Source organism: Leptodactylus fuscus, chromosome 2 (assembly GCF_031893055.1).
Source record: "Leptodactylus fuscus isolate aLepFus1 chromosome 2, aLepFus1.hap2, whole genome shotgun sequence".
In the NCBI taxonomy this organism is placed as follows: domain Eukaryota; kingdom Metazoa; phylum Chordata; class Amphibia; order Anura; family Leptodactylidae; genus Leptodactylus; species Leptodactylus fuscus.
In genome coordinates this window covers 217,149,184-217,169,532 of record NC_134266.1, presented here as the reverse complement: position 1 = coordinate 217,169,532, position 20,349 = coordinate 217,149,184, and the positions used below count along the sequence as shown (strand labels likewise).

At 41.3% G+C, this 20,349-nt stretch overlaps 1 protein-coding gene across 2 annotated transcripts; it reads left to right on the top strand.

Annotated features, from left to right (window-relative positions):
* The first annotated feature begins 752 nt into the window (after positions 1-752).
* PRKAG1 (protein kinase AMP-activated non-catalytic subunit gamma 1) lies at positions 753-19,787 on the top strand. 2 transcript variants are annotated; one of them, XM_075265543.1, is made up of 13 exons: positions 753-843; positions 5,650-5,704; positions 5,787-5,887; positions 6,173-6,254; positions 6,338-6,396; positions 7,956-8,001; positions 8,152-8,206; positions 8,301-8,427; positions 8,511-8,676; positions 11,146-11,183; positions 11,263-11,409; positions 18,785-18,878; positions 19,079-19,787. In XM_075265543.1, exons 1-13 carry the CDS (start codon positions 835-837, stop codon positions 19,093-19,095), a joined length of 996 nt encoding a protein of 331 aa, XP_075121644.1. In that variant the 5' UTR covers positions 753-834; the 3' UTR covers positions 19,096-19,787. The 2 variants fall into 2 exon arrangements, with proteins under 2 accessions (XP_075121644.1, XP_075121643.1); XM_075265542.1 differs by lacking the exon at positions 19,079-19,787 and having other exon boundaries at positions 18,785-18,901.
* The last annotated feature ends 562 nt before the right edge of the window (positions 19,788-20,349 follow it).

Genomic DNA, 20,349 nt, shown 5'->3' with positions numbered 1-20,349 from the left:
CTCACCCACTCCCCCTTGACCCTCCCCCTTCTCTTTTTTTAAACAATGAATTTGGTAAGAGCATCGACATCTTCATTGGAAGCTGGCAGCCCATCCCTGCCAGACTCTAGTGCTATTAGATTCTTCTAGATATGACATATTGTAATGTAGCTTTTAGGTAAACCCTATACAGTTTTTATTTTTTTTATATAAATATATATATATAAACTATAATCCAAACCCATGCTTGAAATACTTGATTTTTTTTTTCCTTCCTTGCTTGTATAAACACTTTTAATTTTTTGCCGTGTTTGGTTTTTATTTTATCTCCATTTGCAAGTATGTTTTTTTTGTTTTTTATGTCATCCATTTTTTCTTCCACCATTACCTTTTTTTTTTCTTTTTTTGTGACGAGATTCCATAGGGAGCTGTAATTTGTGCGGTGAGGATTCTGTACAGAAGATTTGTCCTTCGTAGAAAACATAAAATTATTCCTTTTTTTAAAAAAGAAAATAAAATAAAAACTTGTACGTGGCATGTTTTGTATTGAATATAATTTTGAAATGTATATAATTTATGTGAAAGAGGCAAGTAAGAAAAAGCTTAATTGCTTCTTTTGGTTTGTTTTTAAAGGACAAATAAAAAATGCATTTTAAATACTTTCAGGTGGTTTTCAGTTATTTTTTGGGGATTGTTCTGCACTGCAGTGTTGAAGTGGTTAAGGGTGCCCCATCAAAGATGGCCGCCGTGCGCGCCCTTTGGCATCTCAGGATGTGACGTGTAGCCCGGGCGGAAGTTTACCTAGAGCCGGGCGGAAGTCGGTAGCGGTGTGCTGGATCTGATGAAGAGGCCGCAATGGATTCGGTGAGAGTGAGTGGGACTGACCCCGGTGCCGGTCTATGGTCTAGGCCGAGGACAGGGCGAGTGTGTGCGGCTCTGCTGCCCCGTCTGCACTGGAGCTTTCTGCTACTAGCGCGCTTACACTGTGCGGCTTTGTTGAGGGGAGGCGGCCGGCCGGCTGCGGTTATTCAGCTGTCAATGGGCGGCCGCAGGTAGCTGTCAGCTTCGGCCTTCATATATTAGATGTAGCCATAGGACGGCCATGACATTAGGCTGTAGTGTATTGGTGCAGGGCTCTGACCCGGCTGTTATATCATTGGTGACAGCCGGTATATACTATACTGTACAGCCCTGCCCTCTGACCCCAGGGGCCACTTAAAGTGGGACTGAACTTATCTGGCTGCATTTGTGTCATTGGTAAACTTTAGAATATATTTTAGTGAAATCTTGCAGCTGTTCCCTGTCTCACAATGTGTACGGGGTGACGTGTAGAGGAAATGAGGGTGTGGAAGGGTCACGTCACTTGGTTACATCTCATACAAGTACTCTGCGTATTACGTGAAAGTCCAGATTCTCACCTGTCTCTGGATATTAAGGTTCTATCTGTATATCGAGAGATCATCTAAGGATTGGGACATTCTTCTATGCAGCCGCTCCCTATCCTGACTGATATCTCTGGACATAATCCTGATCGCTCTGCACTTGTAGACATAAGAAAGAGAGAATCTCCTCTCCCATACCAGAAGCAAGTTTCTATGTTCATAGTGCCCGAGTATACTCTGCTGTGGAAAGGTGTTTTATGGTCAGATGTGCAGGGCTGTGGAAATGGAGTCGGAAAAAATTACACTAGTTTCAATAAAATGGTTTATCGTTAATGATATAATATTGTACAATTAGGGGGCATTCACACTAGCGTCTGTGTCCGATGCTAATGTCTGCAAGATTTTAGCATCGGACATTAGCTGTGTCCGTTACAATTTGCATTATTTTAAATGGGACTTCATGTAGTGTCCCATTTGAATCCCAGGATTTTGCTGTCTGCTTGAAAAATCAGACATCTTTGTAAACGGACACTTAAAGAGGACCTTTCATGGATTTGGACACAGGCAGTTCTATATACTGCTGGAAAGCTGACAGTGCGCTGAATTCAGCGCAGTTTTGGCTTTCCCAATCTGTGTCCCGGGTAAAGGGCTATCGGCCCCGGTACAGTAGCGCTTTACAGTCAGAAGGACGTTTCTGACACTTAGCCAGGGACGCCCTTCTGCCCAGCAGTGCCTATCGCGCTGTACAGTGTGAGCGGAGATAGGCGCTGCTGGGCAGAAGGGTGTCCCTGGCTAAGTGTCAGAAACGTCCTTCTGATTGTAAAGCGCTAGGGTACCTGGACTGATAGCGCTTTACCCGGGGCACAGATCAGGAAAGCCGACAGTGTGCTGAATTCAGCGCACTGTCTGCTTTCAAGCAGTATATAGAAATGCCTGTGCCCAATCTGATAAAAGATCCTCTTTAAGGTTACCCATGGACAGTAAAGGACACTACATGATATTCCATTTAAAATAATGCAAATTGTAACGGACACTGGTAGCGTCCAATGCTAAAATCTTGCGTGGACATTTGCATCGGACACTAGCTGTCAGACACTGACTCTAGTGTGAACCCAGCTTTAGATACATAGTAGGATACATATTTACTTGTATAGTATTTCAGGCTGGGTTCACGTCTGTGTTTGCTTCTGCACGTGAAATCTGTTTTTGAAACAGTCTCAAAAATCCTCAAAAGCTGATTTCGAATGGTTCGTTTTAAAACCAATGCATTTTCAATGGGTTGTAAAAGCCATCCACAAGTGTGCGATTGGAGCATTTCCATCTAGTGACCGCTCTTTTGGGCGGAGAAAAAAGTCAGACTTGTAGGACTTTATTTCCGTTCAAATAATGATACCAGACAGATGGATGGCAACCAATCTGTTTTTTTGATTTTTATTACCATTGAGGTCTATGGAAAGCGGATTACAAATGGAGGGTAATCAGTTTGTGCCGTTTTGCAGTCCATTTTTCCCCTCTGTGCACTGAAAAAGGGGAACAAAAAAAAAAATGGATTGGTCAAAAATGTACACAATTGGACACAGCCTATCAGTTTTTATGAACAGACGTCCATTGACTAATCCATCTAAAAAAGACAGATTGGGGTGTCTGCTGTGTAGCAGTTTGAACCCTTTTTGTACCAAACCATTATTTATTTATCTTTTTTTAACCTGTTTTGCAAGAAGATGGACACGTGTGGACCGAGTGTCCGTCATTGGCTTTTAAGGATTTGGAGGATTCTTCATTGTTTCTTACTGACCATGACTTTGTCATTTACGCAGGATTTGGGGTGTGAGAAATAGATGTGGGGTTTGCTTACGGATTAACATTGTACAATTAGATACATAGTTTGTTACATGTTTACCTTTATCTAAAGCGGTGCTTCTGAACCTTACTAATGCCGTGATCCTTTAATACAGCTCTTCATGTGGTGGTGACCCCCAACCATAAAGTTATTTTTGTTGCTACTTCTTTCCTCCATTATAAATAACAGCCCCCTTATATATAATAATTCCGCTCTTATAATAGTACCCCTTATAGTTAATAGCTCCTCCATTATAAATACTAGCCCCCTTATAGTTAATAGTTCACACACTATAAATATTAGCCCCCCTATAAATAATAATTGCCTCCTTAGCACATAATCCCTTACCATAAAATAATAAATCTTGTACTCGCCGTACCGCGCTCCCACGATGAGTGGAGCAGCCGTAGATTCTCCCTGTAGTAGTGGCGCAATGTATTTTCACGCCACCTACGCCGAGACGGCCTGTGTGCTGCCAGCAGTAGTCTGTGGTAGAGCAAGGACCTGTCATAGAATTAAACAGTATCAGTATGCCGACACAACACACCAATACAGCTGTGGAGCTCGTGAGCGATCAGGTCCCTGTGGCCCCTTTTGGGTATGGTGCCCCCATTTCTTTCATACACTGGGGCCAGTTATTTGACTGCAGTGGTCACATGAGTAGACCAAGACTGGCAGCAAGCACCAGAGCGGCAAAGCTAGATGCGATGGAGGATTTATTAGGTTATTGCGACTTTTAATATTTGATTTTTTATTTTATTTTAATATTGTTTGTCCAGGGTATTATATTTTATTAAATTCCTCTGGGTTTTTGTTTTTGTTTTTTTTGTTCATGCTGGACCTGGGGTTTCCATGATTTCATCTATGGGTCATGTGATTGGATCCAGCACCTGGTCGCTGTACTACCTCCCCCCTCTCCCATTTGAAAGGTAGTTAGCTGTGCCCTCGTAGCTCAAGTAACTACCTGTGAAGACTGGCGAGGAGGCAGAGCAACTCAGGGGCCGGTTGCTGATTCCAATCAAGTCAAAAACAAAACCCTGGAAGAAGAAAGTAAAAGGGGTTGTTCAGAGAGCATTATTTTTTTTAAGTCCCATCCACTACAGGTTAGCCACATGTGCACATGACCTAAAGGGGATATGGGTATACGGAAGAGCAGCACTGCTTGGGGCTGTTTCTGTAAGACCCTCCATATAATTTTTTTTTATATGGGAGTCACTGTCCTCATCCATGCCATGACTATCTAAGGGAGCGTTCACACTACCGTCTGTGTCCGACAGCTAATGTCCGATGCTAATGTCCATGCAAAATCTTGCACGGACATTAGCATCGGACACTAGCTGTGTCTGTGACATTTTGCATTGATTTAAATGGACGTCGGGTGCGTTCTTTTACACTCCGTGCCTGTCCTTAAGTGTCCGTTCCCAAAGATGTTAGACTTTTCAAGCGGACAGCAAAAACCTACATGCCTGGTTTTTCTGTCCGCTTGAAAAGTCGGACATCTTTGGGAACGGACAGTTAAGGACACCCACGGACAGTAAAAGAACGCACCCGATGTCCATTTAAATCAATGCAAAATGTCACGGACACAGCTAGTGTCCGCTGCTAATGTCCGCACAAGATTTTGAACGGACATTAGCAGAAGACACTAGCTGTTGGACACTGACGGTAGTGTGAACGCTCCCTTAGATGTATCTCTTTTTACATGGGAAATAAGAAATCTGCAGCAAATCTGAATTCCCCCCCCCAAAAAAAAAAAATAAAATAAAAAATTCTGTTTTTCCTACGTAATAGCACTCCTGATCACCCAGAACACAGCTCCTTTCTGGTAATGGTGCAGTTCTTGTCATGTAAATGGTAAGACATATGGATAGCTTTAAGATGAGATAATCCTTTAATAGTACCACAGTAGGGAAATTTCAGTATGTTACAGCAGCAGAGTAATACAGATACAGGATAATACACAGTAATATATTACAGGACACACATAAGCTGAGAAGAGAAGATATACTAGGAGTCCATAGCAGCTAAGGAAAAACGGAAGTGTGGAGTGCGGAGTGATCTTTGCTTGGTCTGATGTAGATTATACAGCCTGGTCGCGGTTGGAAGGAAGGACCTGCGATAGCGCTCCTTCTCACACTTGGGGTGAAGCAGACGGTCACTTACAGTGCTGCCAAGTCCCATCAAGGTCTCATACATGAGGTGGGATTTGTTCTCCCGCATGGAGATCACCACAGACAGTGTCCTTCTGTCACCCACCACCTGTACTGGGTCCAAGGGGCTCCCCAGGACAGAGCTGGCCCTATCATGTACACCACCAGATTTCCCAGGGCAAAGATGCCAAATGTTCACTGTGAATGCACCCTAGCATTGACCCAGGACATGTCAAGTGAAAGTCCTCTCATATAATAATAATATTTTTTCTGATGAATTTTTCTTTTTATATTTCAGGGATCTGTTGTGATACAAAACAGTGAGGATGGAAAATGTGTTTCTCCTTCAGAAGGTAAGAACGTACCTTGTACAACCAATGGTATTTGAGGAAGAATTACCACCCAGGTTAAACATCTCTTTGCATTAATCCTCAGAGTCCGACGGCGAAGTGTACACGAGGTTTATGAAGAACCACAAGTGTTATGACCTTATACCTATCAGCTCTAAGCTTGTCGTGTTTGACACCTCTCTGCAGGTAAGCAGATCAGTCAGTGGCTTCCCCCCTTTGGGTACTTGTTAATATACTTTGTTGTTTTATTAACATTTTTTTCTCTGTGTACGAGAAGATATTTCCCCATACTACATTTAATTTTGCAAAGTGAAACATTCTCAAATGATATAATATATCCAATAAAAGAATATGCATTCCCACATTGTCTGGATCTTTACTCCATGAGGATGAGAATCATGACAGGACGAGTCTGGCATCGTATAGTTGTGTGGGTACTTGTGACAATGTAAGTCTCTTTACATCTTGCAGGTGAAGAAGGCTTTCTTTGCGCTGGTCAGTAATGGTGTAAGAGCAGCTCCCCTGTGGGATAGCAAAAAGCAGAGTTTTGTGGGTAGGTCACAAGACAGTAAATGATCATTCCCATTTCTGACATGTTGCAAGCATTGACTGTATTTTTTTGTTTTTTCAATAAAGGTATGCTTACCATCACAGACTTTATTAATATTCTTCATAGATACTACAAATCTTCCATGGTAAGTTTCTAGGAATCCTTGGTCAGCTTCTCTATAGTCTGTCTAATGCTGTGAAAGGAGTGTATGTGTCTCTTTGGGGGTGGCCGTATTAAACGGGACCTATCAGTTCTCTGGCGCCAATGGGTTTTGGAGCATCTTTTTTTTTTTTTTTTTTTTTTTTTAAGGACTCTGCAATTCCTTTTAGAAATTCCCCTCCAAAAAAGTTTGATAACTGGGCTGTGTGCTTAGCATCCACTTACATGTCCCTATGACTTTGTTGGGACACACCTCTAGGATGAAAGGAATGGTCACATCCATCTTTTTCTCTAGCAGGAGGAACAGCACAAAAAATAATTATTTTACATTGAATAGCAGCGTTTGCTTAAATATTAAAGAGGACCTTACACAACCTCGGGTACATGCGGTGGGATAGACCACTAGAAAGCTGACAGTGCGCTGAGAGTACGCCGTTACCATAGCTCTTCAGTGTCAGAAGGGCGTTTCTGACAGTCTGTGTGGAACGCCCCCTCCTCACGGTAGCGCCTATTGCACTGTGCTGTGGGAGGGGGCATTCCTTACCGCCCAGCCTGTCAGAAATGGCCTTCTGACACTGCAGAGCTACGGTAACGGCACCCATAGCTCTTCAGCGGGGGCTCAGAATAGGAAAGCCGATAGTTTCCTGAATTCAGTGGACTATTGGCTTTCTAGCGATGTATTACACCGCGTGTGCCCGAGGACGTGAAAGGTCCTCTTTAAGTTGGTAGAGCCAACCATCATTTTCTTTTGTCCTCCATGTCGGCATCCAGTGATTCATGGCACTTCTCTGTTCTTTCTCCTGGCTCACTAAACTTTCATCACCTAAACTCTTCCCACCATTTCCTACTGCTGTTACCATTGTACGTTTTTACATTACATGTATTTTCTTGTGTACACTGTATTAGAGACTGATTTCCCCTGCAACTGGGGCTGGTACATTTACCCCCAGTTGCAGGAGGAATACAGCCTCCTGCACGCTGTATACACAGCTTACAGAGCTGATCTGGATCCTGTAGGACCCAGCAGCTCTTGCAAGACGCTGAACCCGACGGATCGCGTGACTGGCGGGTCAGAGGGTGGCCGCATCATGGCGGCGCCCATAGCTGTGTATACAGCGCTCATTGAGCGCTGTATACACAACGATTGAGAAGACAGGGAAGGTAATAAACCTTCTCTCTGGGAGCTCCGGCTGAAGTTACAGCTGGCTCCCAGTTTCAGCAGCTGCACGATCTCATGCAGCTGCTGAGTATTGCTTGGATGTACTAGTACGTCCTGGAAGAACAAGGCAACCACCTTCTGGATGTATATAGTCTATGGACGGTCCGGAAGTGGTTAAAAACATTTTTTTTACCTATTAAAGAGGAGCTTTTCACTAATGTAGTTTTCTGCAGTTTGCCTAGCATTAGTCACCTATCCAGCCAGCTGTCTTTCAATATGACGCCTGTATTTTTGGAGTAGTAAGGCGGTTGTCCTGCAGAGTGACTCCTTATTGAACCTAGTATTGATGGGTAGTTAAATTGTTACTTTGTCCTTTGTGTTATCAGGTGCAGATTTACGAGCTGGAGGAGCATAAGATAGAGACATGGAGAGGTGAGTGTTTGTAGGCGCTATAGTTAATATTTGGCAAGAGGCCATAACTGGCCTGTTAAAAGGCGATTTTGATAAGATTCAAGGTTAGATTTTCAGATGAAAGAATTTTATTTGAGTTTTCTAACTATTCAGTTGTCTGTTTCTTTCCAGAAGTTTATTTGCAAGACTCATTCAAGCCTCTGGTCAGCATATCGCCCAGTGCCAGGTGAGGAGGGGGTAGTGCCAGCTCCTCTATTACACTTATAATAGTTGTAATATTGAAGCGCACACTTACAAGTGTTTTTTTTCCCCCTCATCAGCTTGTTTGATGCAGTCTCCTCCCTGATAAAGAATCGTATTCATCGTCTTCCGGTCATTTCTCCAGACTCTGGAAATACCCTGTACATATTAACACACAAACGCATCCTTAAATTCCTCAAGCTATTTGTGAGTCCATTTCAGTTCCTGCTCAGTTTTCGCTTCTTTAGCTCTTTGTTATCTTTTTCCTCACCTTCTGGTTTTATTGACAGATGTCTGAAATGGAAAAGCCAAGTTTTGTGAAGCAAACATTAAGAGAGCTGAAGATTGGCACCTATGATAACATTGCTATGGTTCATCCAAACACTCCAGTATACGTTGCTTTGGGTATTTTTGTGCAGCGTCGTGTCTCTGCATTGCCCGTTGTCGATGATTCTGGTAAATATGAAGAACATTTATGGTCAATGTCATTTAACCACTTCAGTACCGGGCCAATTTCTGGTCAGGGTCCAGACACATTTTAGTTTTTTTTTTTGCATGTGTGGTTTTGAGGGCTGTAACGTTTTTCTCGTATGTCTCAGTAAACTAACTTCTGCATCTTTTTTCAGGGACACACAGGGCTTTATTATTATCTTTTTATTTTTGAATGTGTTTTAATTTTTTTTATATCTGGGAAAATATAAACATAATAGGAGGGAAATCGTGTCTGGTTTTCACTTTTCTTTTGTTTTTGTTTTTTAATAACACAAAGTGGTACTGAAAAACTTTAGAAAATAGTTACGGTAATTTTTATTTTATATGGTGTCGTCGGAGGTGGGGCTATCACCTTTAATAGTGGCATTTTATTGGCGTATTATTTTTTTATGATTTTTTAAATTATTTTATTTACATTTTTTTTAAACTTTGCTATAAAAAATTTTTTTAAAAAAAATCTATATCTATAAATTTAAAAAAAAAAAAATTCTTTTGGATGACATGTAGAGAAGGTTGAATGTTCTTCTTTTGTATCCTTATAATAAATTAGGGTTCAGGAGTAAAATAGATATATTTAGGTATATATGCACATGTTATAACTAGTGGAGCTTCAGGTCCAGGTGACGAATAATTTGCAAAGATGACTATGGTGGTTCCCTAACACCGGAAATTGAGATGGGTGAGAAACCTATATTAACCCAGGTCATTCTATTCAGAGCATGCACTGAGGAAGGAACGATGGTTCCGCAACGCGTCTGCGTTTTTTAGGGGGTTTACTTTTTTTTTTTTTCTTTATTTTGTGATTGACATCAAATTTTTTGTCATTTTATGATGTTTTCTGATTAAAAGTTATATTTTATCATCGGAGAGTTGCCGGAGAAATTTGTTTTTGCTATAAATTTTTTTAATTGATTTTTTTCAGATTGTGTCCCCATAAGGTTATAAGAGACCTTTGGGGACATCTGATCACTTTTTCTTTTGTATTAGAGACTGATTTCCCCTGAAACTGGGGCTGGTACATTTACCCCCAGTTGCAGGAGGAATACAGCCTCCTGCACACTGTATACACAGCTTACAGAGCTGATCTGGATCCTGTAGGACCCAGCAGCTCTTGCAAGACGCTGAACCCGGCGGATCACGTGACTGAGGGGTCAGAGGGTGGCCGCGCCCATAGCTGTGTATACAGTGCTCATTGAGCACTGTATACACAACAATTGAGAAGACAGGGAAGGTAATAAACCTTCTCTCTGGGAGCTCCGGCTGAAGTTACAGCTGGCTCCCAGTTTCAGCAGCTGCACGATCTCATACAGCTGCTGAGTATTGCTTGGATGTACCAGTACGTCCTGGAAGAACAAGGCAACCACCTTCCGGATGTATATAGTCTATGGGCGGTCCGGAAGTGGTTAAAAACATTTTTTTTTTACCTATTAAAGAGGAGCTTTCATGTTCTCCTGCACATGCGCTTTTATATACTGCTAGAAAGCTGACAGTGTGCTGAATTCAGTGCACTGCTGGCTTTCCTGTTATGTGCCCTGGGGCTGGAGATATCGGTGCCGTTACTGATCTCTTTCCACTCTCGTCCATAGCCCTGTACTTTCAGAAGAGGGCGTTCCTTACCGCCTATGGACAATGACACCGATATCTCCATTGAAGAGGCCAATACTTTTGGCCTGATGTTGCAGCTTCTTCATACAGCTTGTTGAGGTTCTGCCAGTGGTAGGCCATTAGTATTGTGATCCCCAAAAACCCTATTTAAAGTCAGTAAGATCAGTGAAGGTCTGATACCCAGCACCCCACCAGTCACCTGCTCTCAGAAATTCATATACAGAAAGGAAGCAAACAGCGCTGTGTAGTGGTCAGACCATGGTATTGCAGGACCTCTCCTGGGAGCTAAGCTGCAGTGACAGTTCAGGCACTACACAGAGAACAGACCTGCCTGCTTTCTGCTTCATTCTCTTTGTATCACCTGCGGGGAAATGCTGATCGGCGAGGGTGTTGGGCGACAGACCTTCACTGATCTGATGTTGTTGATCTAACCTTATCATAATTTTCGCTTTGAAAACCTCTGCTTGTCCAATCTGAACATGCATTCTTATAAGAGTGTTGGGAAAGAGAGCTGTTAGATGACAGCTACGTAGTGTGCTAGGATACCATATAAAGGGCAACCTCCTACACATTAACTAGAATCGAGTGTGGAAATGAAGTATTAGCAACCTATTAAACTTAAGTATCTAGAAAATGTCATTCAATTTCTTTGTTTTCCATTTTGCAAAACAATACAGAATACAGATATAGTGAGAAGCATTCCTGTATGACAGACTGTGCTCCTGCAGCCACTTTGTATTGTTGGACTTTGCCCCATGTTTCGTGTTTTATTGTATTCTTAATGTAAATATGCAAATGTTAATATATTTTTTTTTTTTGTCTCTGCAGGGCGGGTGGTGGATATCTATTCCAAGTTTGATGTCATTGTGAGTACCTTTTAGCGCTAACCTCTGACACTTCCTTGTATACTCACGTACAATGACATTTACTTTTATCACTTCCTAGAATTTAGCCGCTGAGAAAACCTACAACAATCTGGATATCACAGTGACTAAGGCTCTTGGACATCGCTCTCATTACTTTGAGGGTGTTCTTAAGTGTTACCCGCACGAAACTCTTGAAACTATTATCAACCGCCTTGTTGAAGCAGAGGTAATGTGCAAGCCTTTATAATATAGGGGAACTATTTCTACAAACAGCTGCTAGGTGTTAGGGCCTATAGCCAACTATACATACAGTTAGGACGGGGTCTTATCACTCTTGCATTTGGGGGGAAGGGTGCCCATTGGTCCTACCCTCCCCATCACTTATGTGAATAGGTGACATGTTGAAGACAACCCCTTTTAATAGGCCAGAGAGACCAGTGTGGGCAGCAACAGACATTTTCTATCCATGTATATTTCTATCCAATAGTCAATGCAATAATCCTGAATAATATATTAATGAGTTAGTGGATTGTCAGATGCCTGTACAATATTCTACGGCTGTTTAAAAAGGAAAATCCCAGTCCAGAAACATCCCTTTTCTATATAGTTAGCTCTTCCTATGGACATCATTCACACATGTGTTTCATATTGGACTTGGAGGGTGCAGCATAGAAATGTCCAAAATGCAAAAAACTTTGGTCATGAAAAAGCTCACCTGCACAAATTTCTTAGGGAGGTGCACGATCCGCTGCCTTTGGGACTCCAAGACCAGGATAATGTATTTACCAATTTCAGGTTAAAGATGGATCTGCGACACTCCTCTTCATTAATAAAACTTTTACTTTATTCCATTATCCAAGACAATACAAAAACTCCATGTAAAAGGTAGAAAAAACAAAAAAATACAAAAAGACGCAATAAAAACCGCTGTCAGTGAAGCATAGCTGACGCGTTTCAAGACCGTATGGGTCTCTTATTCATAGCTGTTTAAGGTCTGCTGATGCACTGGTGAAATGCTACATATATACCCTTATTCAACATGTGTAAGCTATAACACTAATGACACTTGACATTAACAAAAAAAGGGGGGGAGCAACCCGCCTCTAATTATGCATGTGACCAGAAAGCTTCACCATCATAACACAACCATAGGTGAAACGAAGAATAACTATTAATACAAAAATATAGTTACTAAAGATCCAACCCAAACACTTGGCTAAAAGTTCAAATCTCACCTTATATGATTAGGGCTGTAGTCGTGTCTAAGATCGGATATTACTTCCTGGTTCATGTCTCCGGAAGCTATGTATCTTGGTTTTATCAATGGATTGGGATTGCCGTTCTAATCTCGCCCTGATTGGCTCAAAATCACATGGTCAAAAGCAACCAATCAAGTCTTACTCCATCTTTGCCATTCATATTCATATGATGCAAGGCCGTGGCTAATCATAAGAAGAAATTCGATTTGGTAATTATATCAATGTAAATTCCAAGCCAATCAATGGCCTTAAAGAGAAATAGCCTTAAAGAAAATATTCCTGATAGATGTAAAACACTATTCATATAACCAATTTAATTCATCTGAAATACCACAAGGTTACACACTAATATGATCTATGTATTAATAGATATAAGTCAAGGCGGTTCTTATATTTAACCCTTTTGGGTAACGGCTGTCAAATCTATAGATCCATAGGGCTTCTCGTTTATGTAATAGTTTTTTACGATCGCCACCTCTTATGGAATCCGTAATGCTATCAATGCCCCAAAATTTAAATGTTTTCATTGAACCTCTATGTGTTGTAAGAAAGTGTTTAGAGGCTGCCGAAATGCCTTCCAAAGAACTTTTTTCACTATCTTTCACATGTTCTAATATTCTAGTTCTCAAAGTGCGTGACGTGCATCCAATGTAGTCTAAATTGCATTCCATACATTTGATGCAATATACTACAAATGTACTATTACAATCAATATGATTATAATATTTTACATCAAAATTGGACGCAAAACTTGTTAGTGTTTTAGTGTTGTTAGTTAATTTGCATGTTCGACACTTGGGGGCACCACACTTAAAGAAACCACAGATGTCCATATTGATATCATTTTGTACCGGGTACAGAAAACTTGAAACGCGTCAGCTATGCTTCACTGACAGCGGTTTTTATTGCGTCTTTTTGTATTTTTTTGTTTTTTCTACCTTTTACATGGAGTTTTTGTATTGTCTTGGATAATGGAATAAAGTAAAAGTTTTATTAATGAAGAGGAGTGTCGCAGATCCATCTTTAACCTGAAATTGGTATATGCAGCATAGAAAGCTGATGTTTGTCAGTACAGCTGTTCACACTGCAGGATTTTCAATCAGGAGTTAAAGAGATTTTATTGCTACCATATTTTTTCCAGTAGGAATCAAAGCGGAAGACGTATGCAGCCTTTTATTTAGGGCCACATATAGATAAAAAGCAATTGTGGATATAAAGTAGATTTAGTAAAGGGTAAATATGAGCAAAGAACCTCCCGCATATACGGTACCTTGTCTGTGTTTGTCTTCATATTTCAACTAGGACTGGTGTAAATAACGCTTCAGTGTTAAGTTGTAGGTGGATGTAGTTAAAAGGATATTTCCTTATCCAATTCCAATGAAGTTGGGACGTTGTGTAAAAACAGAATACGATGATCTGGAAATCTTTTTCAACCTGTATTCAATTGAATACATTACAAGGATAAGATATTTCATGTTCAAACAGATAAACTTTATTTGGTTTTTGTTTGCAAATATTCACTCGTTTTAGATTTCATGTCTGCAACACATTACAAAAAAAACTGGGGCGGGGGCCTGTTTACCACTGTGTTATATCACCTTTCCTTCTAACAATACTCAATAAGCGTTTGGGAACTGAGGACACGAATTGTTGAAGCTTAGTAGCTGGAATTCTTTCCCATTCTTGCTTGATGTTCAGCTTCAGTTGCTCAGCAGTCCGGGGTCTTCGTTGATGTATTTATACGCTTTATAATGCGCCACAAATTTTCAATGGGAGACAGGTCTAGACTGCAGGCACCGCACTCTATACCTATGAGGCCACGCTGTTGTAACACGTACAGAATGTGGCTTGGCATTGTCCTGCTGAATTAAACAAGGATGTCCCTGACAAAGACGTCACTTGGATGGCAACATATGATGCTCCAAAACCTGTATGTACCTTTCAGCATTAATGGTGCCCTCACTGCCCTCACAGATGTGCAAGTTACCCCAGATACAGGCACTGACACCCCCTATACCATCAGAGATACTGAGCTTTGCACTGATAAAAATCTGGACACTCCTTTTCCTCTTTGAAACAGAGGACACGACGTCCATAATTTCCAAAAACAATTTGAAATGTGAACTGGACAGACTACGGTATGAACTGGTAGGGGGTACTAGCGCACGACCATGATCCTCTCTGGAATGGCTCTGGAGTGTTGGATAGAGGGTGAAGAAGGAATGGAGAGATATTCAGCAGCTGGAGCCCTTGACATCCACAGGGGACGACATGACAATTCAAGACCAACACGAAAGGCACCGCACTTACTCCCAAGTTTTGATAATAACACATAGCTTTATTGTGGCCAGTAAAAAAACACAACGCTGTCACAGCTTTACGGGGTTTTCCCCTTTTTCAAGTGGGATACAAACAAACCAAAGTTCCCTACATAATAAAAGCAGAATAAAAAAAAAACACAATTCAACAATCTGATATTGACAAACAAAGCTTGGTTCCATATGTTTGCAGATCTTATAATGTAAATAGTGCCATAGACCTGTTATTCCATCTATTTTCTGATTAGTGATGGAATAACAGGTCTATGGCACTATTTACATTGTAAGATCTGCAAACATATGGATCCAAGCTTTGTTTGTCAATATCAGATTGTTGAATGTGTTTTTTTATTATGCTTTAATTACGTAGGGAACTTTGGTCTTTTTGTATCCCACTTGAAAAAGGGGAAAACCCCGTAAAGCTGTGACAGCGTTGTGTGTTTTTACTGGCCGCAATAAAGCTACATGTTATCAAAACGCGGGAATAAGTGCGGTGCCTTTCGTGTTGGTCTTGAACTGGACAGACTACAGGACACTTTCCACTTTGCGTCAGTCCATCTCAGATGCGCTTGTCCCCAGAGACGCCCATCCTAGCTTGTGAACGACTGAGGCTTTTGGAGATGCTCCCTTTATACCCAGTTATGACACTCACCTGTCTCCAGCTAACCAGTTCACTTCTGGAAGCTCCAAGCAGCTGGGGGGGGGGGGGGGGTGTTTGAGCATTCCTCAACTTTCCCAGTCTTCTCTTGTCCCTGTCCAAGCTTTTTTGGAACGTGTTTCCGGGCATCAATTTCAAAATGAGTGAATATTTGCAAAAAAAAAAAACAACAAAAAAAACAATAAAGTTTATCTGTTTGAACATGAAATATCTTGTCCTTGCAGTGTATTCAATTGAATATAGGTTGAAAAGGATTTGCAGTTCATCATAATCTGTTTTTATTTAAGTTTTACACAATGTCCCAACTTCATTGGAATTGAGATTGTATAATGTTTCTATGATTATGGTGTGAAGGTTATAATCATGTAATGTATGAAGAACATTGTTATTCTTAAAAGCTGAATGCTAGATATAGTTGCTTATGCTTGAAACTGCTATAATGTTATATGATAAGATGGCGCCTGTATACAAGATGGGTGCAAGAAAACCAAATGCTTGGCTTGCTGCCACAAGACAGCGCCCCAAGGTCAACATGCAGGACCGGGAGTAGTTGGCTATATATGGCACTGCTTACACTTTTTCTGTTTTATTGAGATGTGCCATACCAATCAGGAAAGAATATGAAAACTTACATTGCTGTTATATCACTTCCTTTCTTTGCTACTATTTAATCCTCCAGTTTTTAATAAAAAACTGCGTCAGCACACATTCCTCTACTGAGGGTTGGTTCACACTAGTACTTGTATTCCGTCCGTAATGAGTCCCCATGGACACCCCCCGGACGGAATACAATCGCAATTGTAAGCGAGGTGCTGGCAAAGCGCACGGACCCCATAGAATATAATGGGATATGTGTGCTTGCTGTGCACTGCCCGCATGAATCATTCATAAATATATATACGAATACATTAAAAACATATCAAACCGCAGCACATTGCTTACAATGGCGATTGTATTCCGTCTGGGGGGTGTCCATACGGACTCCTTACGGACAGAATACAAACACTAGTGTGAACCAACCCTCAGCAGAGGAATGTGTGCTAACGCACCTTTTTATTAAAAACTGGACGATTAAATAGTATCAGAGAAAGGAAGTGATATAACAGCAATGTAAGTTTTCCTATTCATTCCTGATTGGTATGGCACATCTCAATCAAACAGCACACAGAGCCCATTATAGTCTATGGGGTCCGTGTCCTTTGCTAGCAAATTGCTTACAATGGTGATTGTATTCCGTCCGGGGGGGAGGGGAAGCCGTGCGGACTCCTTCTGGACGGAGTACAAGCGCTAGTGTGAACCAACCCTAAGAGAGGAGTTAATACCAACCTTCGCGTCTGGTATCAATACTGCGTCGCTAGCCCTTAGCTCATATCAATTAGCACAACGACAGTTACCCGGGATTATTGGTCCATTAGTCAAACACGACTCTGACATTATCAATGGTTGGTGAGGGTCTGACCTCTGGAACTCCCACAGTCCTAAAAATTAAGGAGACACAGGTGAACAAGAGGCTATGCAAGGGAATATTTAATATAATGCCCTCTTCATTTCCAAGAAAGGTTCCAGGTGTGATCCTGAAATGATAGCATATCAGATTGGTGATATTCTATGCGTTTATAGGATGTGAAAACCCCTTTAAAGTAGTTTACCCACAAGATCAACGTAACCCCTATCCAAAGGACAAGGGATAAATTGCAGATTGGTGTGGGTCAGCCTGTTTCGACCCTGACTGATCAGGAGACTATTGGTGCCTCACACCCCCCATTTAAATGAAGCAGTGGTTGCTGCCATTCCATCAATTTCTGTGGAACTGCCAAAGTACAGCATTCCTAATGGTTCCCCCCCATATATCAGTAGACTGATGGCACTGCATTATATCTACTTGCAGCTGAATGAAGGTAAAATTACACTTCTAATAAAAGATTGTGATCTTTCAACTCTCCTATGGCGAATGCCCCTACAGATTGTGATCCACCGCCGGGCTATTTTTAAACAGTTGTAGTGAAGTGATGTGGCCGTGACGCCATTGATTGTCCGCAGTTTTATACCAACCTGGACCACTACGAGTAGTGACAAGCTGCTGCGTTCAGAGCACACATCATTGCTGCAGCTTTGTATGCAGAGACCAGCTGGGGGGCTTATAATAAGTAAAGCTTTCTAGTTATTTTTAATCCATATACAACTATATTTGTCGACCTTGTAAAAGCGTGGAAAACTTCCGAACAGGCCAGAATTTTAACATCAATCTTATCTTACAATCTTATGGTAGAGTTGGAAGGGACCTCAAGGGCCATCGGGTCCAACCCCCTGCGAGTGCAGGTCTTCCTAAATCATCCCAGCATATGTTTATCCAGATTCCGCTTGAAGATTTCCATTGATGGAGCGCCCACCACCTCCCGTGGCAGCCTATTCCACTCTCTCACTACCCTCACTGTCAGAAAGTTTATCCTAATGTCTAATCTGTATCTCTTTCCCTTTAGTTTCATCCCATTGCTTCTTGTACTTCCTTGTGCTAATGAGAATAGGGTAGATCCCTCTGCACTGTGACTACCTTTCAGATATTTGTAGACTGCTATTAAATCTCCCCTCAGCCTTCTCTTCTGCAAACTAAACAATCCCAGTTCTTTTAGCCGCTCCTCATAGGACATGGTTTGCAGACCTTCCACCATTTTGGTTGCTCTTCTCTGGACTTGCTCCAATATATTGATGTCTTTCTTGAATTGAGGCGCCCAGAACTGTACACAGTATTCCAGGTGTGGTCTGACCAGGGAAGAGTACAGCAGAATAATGACCTCTCTTGATCTAGATTCAATGCTTGTCTTAATACATCCCAGAATTTTATTAGCCTTTTTTGCAGCAGCACCGCACTGTTGGCTCATGTTGAATTTGTGATCGACTATTATGCCCAAGTCCTTTTCCCCTATGCTATCACTTAGTTCTATTCCTCCCATACTATATATGTTTTTTACATTTCTGTTACCCAGATGTAGAACTTTGCATTTGTCCCTGTTAAATACCATTTTGTTCGCCTCAGCCCATTGTTCCAGTGTGTCTAAGTCCTTTTGAATACACTCTCTCTCCTCTCTAGTGTTGGCTATTCCTCCTATCTTCGTATCATCTGCAAATTTTATGAGTTCCCCAATAATTCCATCGTCCAGATCATTTATAAAGATATTAAAAAGTACTGGGCCCAGAACAGAGCCCTGCGGCACCCCGCTTTTGACTTTCTTCCAGTTCGATGTGTAGCCATTTAGTATTACTCGTTGTGCCCGATCATTAAGCCAGTTGTGAATCCACCTAACTGATTTTTTGTCAAAGCCATACTTAATCATTTTTTCAATAATCAGTTATCACTCTTCTTTGTAGGTGCACAGACTGGTGGTTGTGGATGAGAATGATGTAGCCAAAGGAATAGTTTCTCTCTCAGATATTCTACAGTGTCTGGTTTTGACAGCAGGAGGTGAGATGCTAGAGACAAACTAGGTGTCATCCATATTGTTTCATTTTGTCAACTAGCAAAGGAAGTGACAGCATCTGAGCAGGTGTTGTAACCTCCACAAATGTTTTATTTCTACAATAGCAACAATTCAACCCACACAAGGGTCTTTACCAAGCACGTTTCATTTTGTTACATGAGATTTACCTTGTCTGATTCTATAGGTGTGAAGACCCCCTGACTGAGCTGAACCTGTTCCATCACCTCAGTGCTGCAGTATAGTGATGTGTCCCTGCACCTCTTCAGATCGAGACTCCGGTTAGCAATAAAAGGAACATCTCACAAGTCATCTGGTTGCGATCTGAGGAGACCTAGATTCCTATACCTGCAGAATTAATCTTAAGCAATACTTTGGGGCATTACTACAAAGAGACCAATATTATGAGACTTGTGAGAGACCCATCATGGGGAAGTGCACAGTATTGAAGACGTAACCAGTCACTTTGAACATTATTTTATACACATGGCACCACTCTTTCTACTGTTATATAGCCTTTTTTCACATTATCCATGGAAAGCAGATTGGAGATAGGCATTTGATCCAGTGTGGTTCATAGAGAATACGGTCCCATGATAAGATGGCTTTATGTGCAATACCAGGGCTTGGGCTCATATCACAAGTCTTCACAGAAGGTTGTGTCTACTTTGCACTTAGCTGATTGAAGAGTCACATGCCACTTTGTTTTGGATTATCCTATTTTTTTCTTACTGTCCTCCTTGGACGTTGTAGATTTTGTTGTTTGCATTCAATATATATTCCATATTCCTGAAGTGCGGCTAGATTTAATAAATGTTTCATGTCCTTTATATTTTCATAGTGGACACACATGTCCTGACAATTGTATTCAGTTAATAAAATTCATTTTTCCTAAATGGGATGTTATCTTTTATTTAGTATTTTTGATAGGCTCTATCCACACAATGATATATAACGGTGGTAAATGTTACTACTATTGAACAATTGGAAGAAGACATAAATGGTAGAGAAATTGACATTTTGGGTAAATGTCCCTTCACGTAGATTGGAAGGTATTGTGTTGGAGATTCATTTATTTATTAAGTGGTACTTTCCTTAAGAAACTGTCCTGCCTCCATACCACAACTTCCCAGATTCCTTGTCAGTCCTGGCCTATACTGGAAAATCCTTCCAACAGAAGTTCAAACCAAGAACCTTGCAATACAGCTTGCACAATACGGGACACAGGCAGACATACTTTTGTTGTTTGTACTGATCTATCCTCTGGACGGGTTATCAGTATGTGATCTTTGGGCTGCAATACCTGGACCTCAGACAAATCAGCGGTTTCAAAAGCTGCTGCAGTTCATGGTAGGGAAAGCCGCCTGCAGCAGCCCCATGCACTGTATAGCGGTGGTGCTGGGGAACTATATGTCCACTCCAAGTACTTGGATAGAAGCAGCCTGCACAAAGTCCCTG